At 37.4% G+C, this 3,250-nt stretch overlaps 1 protein-coding gene across 1 annotated transcript; it reads right to left on the bottom strand.

The window, feature by feature from the left end:
- Nucleotides 1-253: 253 nt before the first annotated feature.
- On the bottom strand, nucleotides 254-1,859 carry LOC105108749 (zinc finger protein ZAT9-like). The gene has a single exon (XM_011003186.1). It carries the CDS (start codon nucleotides 1,621-1,623, stop codon nucleotides 628-630), a length of 996 nt encoding a protein of 331 aa, XP_011001488.1. The 5' UTR covers nucleotides 1,624-1,859; the 3' UTR covers nucleotides 254-627.
- Between the last annotated feature and the right edge of the window lie 1,391 nt (nucleotides 1,860-3,250).

Raw genomic sequence — 3,250 nt, 5'->3', positions numbered from 1 at the left:
ATCATGAAATGGGGTACACATGAAGTGAAATCGGAACAGCTTATATATACGTCTGTGTGTGTGTGTGTGTGTGTGTGGGTGGGTGGGTGGGTGGGTGGTGCTCTCCGCTTGAATAGAGCACGTTACTACTGGCGCTAGCAGAGCTGCTTGCTTCAGACACAATGAGCAACGAACACTTGAATTGTAGCAGCCACAAACACATGAAGTTGTGAACAAATCACTCACCAAACCAATAAGATAGAAGAGGAGGAAGTAGTGGAAAGTTCAAGCAATGAATTTTAGCATTGATTGACTTTAAATTCAAACAGAAATGAATTTTCAGCACAATTACTGTAACAAGAAGGAAGGATGCTTCCAGTCCACTACATTACTTTAATCCCTATTTACCTAATTAAACTATCTAATCTATGGCAAGGCACTTGCGGAGAATTCAAAGAAATGAACTGCAGACGGCCAGTGAATCAAAAATCCCAAAAAAAAATTAAAAAAAATCTAAGAAGCATTGATCTGTCGATGAAAGGTAAAAAGATAATGTGTCACCCACTTGATTGAATTGCACAAGACAGGGCATCTTAACCTCGGATCCCAAAATGAACTTCAGAGGTGTGCTTGAGTACTGTTAATGGATTATGCATCAGACACCACACTGAATTCATCATCTTCCACTGGAGCAGGCAAGTTAAGATCTATCATATTGTTCTCGAGTTTAGTTGATACTTCAGCAGCAACATTAGTACTAGTTGAAGAACCTATAAGATGCGATCTTTTGTGTCCCCCGAGTGCTTGCCCAGACCCAAACACTCTGAAACAATATGGGCACTCAAAAATTCTGTCATTAGCATCACCTGCAGCGGCAATATTTCTTGCTTCAGTTGCATTTAACGAGCAAATCCTCTTATGACCACTCAATGCTCTTGAAGATCGAAACAGTTTCATGCATTTCTCACATCTAAACTTCCCGCGAATCTTGTTGACTTTGATCTCCTCTGCTTCCTCCAACATATCGACCGACTTTTCTCCATCTTTCCCCCCTTGTTCTTGAACTTCTTCTTCATCATTTCTCATCCAAACGTCTCTTGACAACATCATAAGGCACCTAGCAACATCTTCTTCAGGAGAGGTATCAGAAACAGAACTCACCGGTTCCGGCTCAGCTGGTGATGATGACTCGCCCCAACTCGGATTCTTGAAGTCTACTACTTTCTTGACATCAAAATCCTGCTTCTGACTCTCTCCAAAACCACATGATTTACGGATCCTCTTGGATCGTCTTCTAGTTGGGTTTCTTGACTCGGTCTCACTCTCCCTATCTTGCACAACAACAGACCCCGTATCAACAGCAAAAGAGAACTCAGGATCTGCAAGCCTGCAACTTTTCTTGGGATTCTCTCTCAATCCATAAGCCAGAGACTTCTCTTCAACTGCTTCTTTGATCTTGATGATTTCTTGCTCTTCTTGCACTTCTTCTTCACCAGCAGAAGAAGAATACGAGGAAGAGGACGACTCATTACGATCAAGGCCGGGTTGCGGCCGGGTTGCTGCCAAGTGGGCCTTCATGTGACCACCTAAAGCTCTGCCATTCGGAAAAGTTCTAACGCAGAGCCTGCATTTATGCCTCTCCATTGAAGCAGTTAGCAAGCGAAGATCAAAGCTTTCTTGTTGCAGCTGTCTCTCTCTCTCTAGCCTCTTTCTATAAAGCTTGCTTTGCAGAGAAGAAGGCACTAAGAGAAGAATAGAGGATCGGGGGAACTTAAAAGGAGTAGGCGACAAGCATTCCTCCACCAAAAGACACACAACCCAAAATTATGATTTAGAGAGAAAAAAAAAAAAAAACGAAAACAGTTGTAAATTGTAATATATATAGTTCTTATTTAGATTTAGATGATATTTTAGAATTGCTAAAGAAACATTAAAAAAAAAGTGTGATCGTGAATGGAGAAAGAGGGACAAGTAACGTGCAAACCTTGCCCGTTTGGGCATTAAACTTTTCTTTTCACCACTTTATAGAAGCCCATGTATATAAAATATAATGCCAGTTAGACAATTATGGTGTATTAACTTCATTTGTTTTTCTCCATAGATTTTCAAGGGATATACAGTAATACTTCATTGTTACCACACCACCATCCATCTTTTTTTATTTCTCTACCAAGTTAAAGGGTGTGTTTGATGATACTTTGAATTGTGATTCTAAAACATTTTAAATTTTTTAAATATTTCTAGATAATTTTAATGTATTGATATTTGTCGCTACACAATGTCGGGTGACGGCTCCACTTTTCATCTCGATTGACATGGTGGGACTCGTATTGACCCGGTGAACTCGGTTTTGATCGAAAATACGGTTGATTCGAGAAAATATATTTTACTTTTTTTTTTATTATTATTTTGTTTTTTTATTATGAATAATCAAATAAAATAACATTCGAAAATCTTAATGAATCCAAAATTGGATTACAACAATATTAAAACATAAATTCTAAAAAAATAAAAAATTTATTTTAATATATTTTCAAATAAAAAAAACACTTTACAGAATAACCTCTATTATACTCTTAATTAGAAAAAAATATTGTTTTAATATAAATCCAAATAAAAAATATCTTAAAACATAACATGAGTACATTTGAAACGATGAAGCGGATTTTGTTTGGCCCCATTGATGAACTTTCGCATGCCCAATTCCGTGACTTGATTTATGAAGTATGTTATTAGTTATCTTCTTCTTTCTTCTTCTTCTTCTTCCTGCTTTTATGTACACCTATTTTGGAATACTATACAGGCTCTTTGAAGATTCTCCCAAGCTTACATTTCAAAGCAACCTGATATAAGAAAGAAATAAAAATAAAATAAAATAAAATGTGAGAGCATTTGCTGTCCCAATCACTGTTATTATTGTATTTGGTGGAGTGTAAAAGCGAGTGAATCATGAATGAAATGGGTGGACTCAGCAATTTCATCACTGTGGACAGGAGCCATCCTTTAATGCCATGTCCATGACTATTTAATAAATACGTGTCTCTCTTTCCTCTTAATTATCTTCTTGTGATAATCGTCGAGATCGAAAGGCATGAAGAACAGGTTCGTTTACTGTTAGCTACGAGGCACTCGGGTGGCCCATTGGTGACAAAACCACGCGCCGTCCTTCCTTTTCTTTTTCTTTTTTTATTATTTTATCATTTGTGAGTGGATGCCCTTTTTATTTTTATCAGGAAATTAATATCTCACGGAAGAAATGACCTGAGCCTGT

This window comes from Populus euphratica, unplaced genomic scaffold, assembly GCF_000495115.2.
Source record: "Populus euphratica unplaced genomic scaffold, PopEup_1.0 scaffold427.1, whole genome shotgun sequence".
In the NCBI taxonomy this organism is placed as follows: domain Eukaryota; kingdom Viridiplantae; phylum Streptophyta; class Magnoliopsida; order Malpighiales; family Salicaceae; genus Populus; species Populus euphratica.
The sequence above is the reverse complement of the archived record's forward strand: the minus strand, read 5'-3'. Positions and strand labels throughout refer to the sequence as shown.

Bases quoted from the DNA above. Each gene is read 5' to 3' on its own strand.
- LOC105108749 (XM_011003186.1), bottom strand. From the start codon at position 1,623: ATGGAGAGGCATAAATGCAGGCTCTGCGTTAGAACTTTTCCGAATGGC.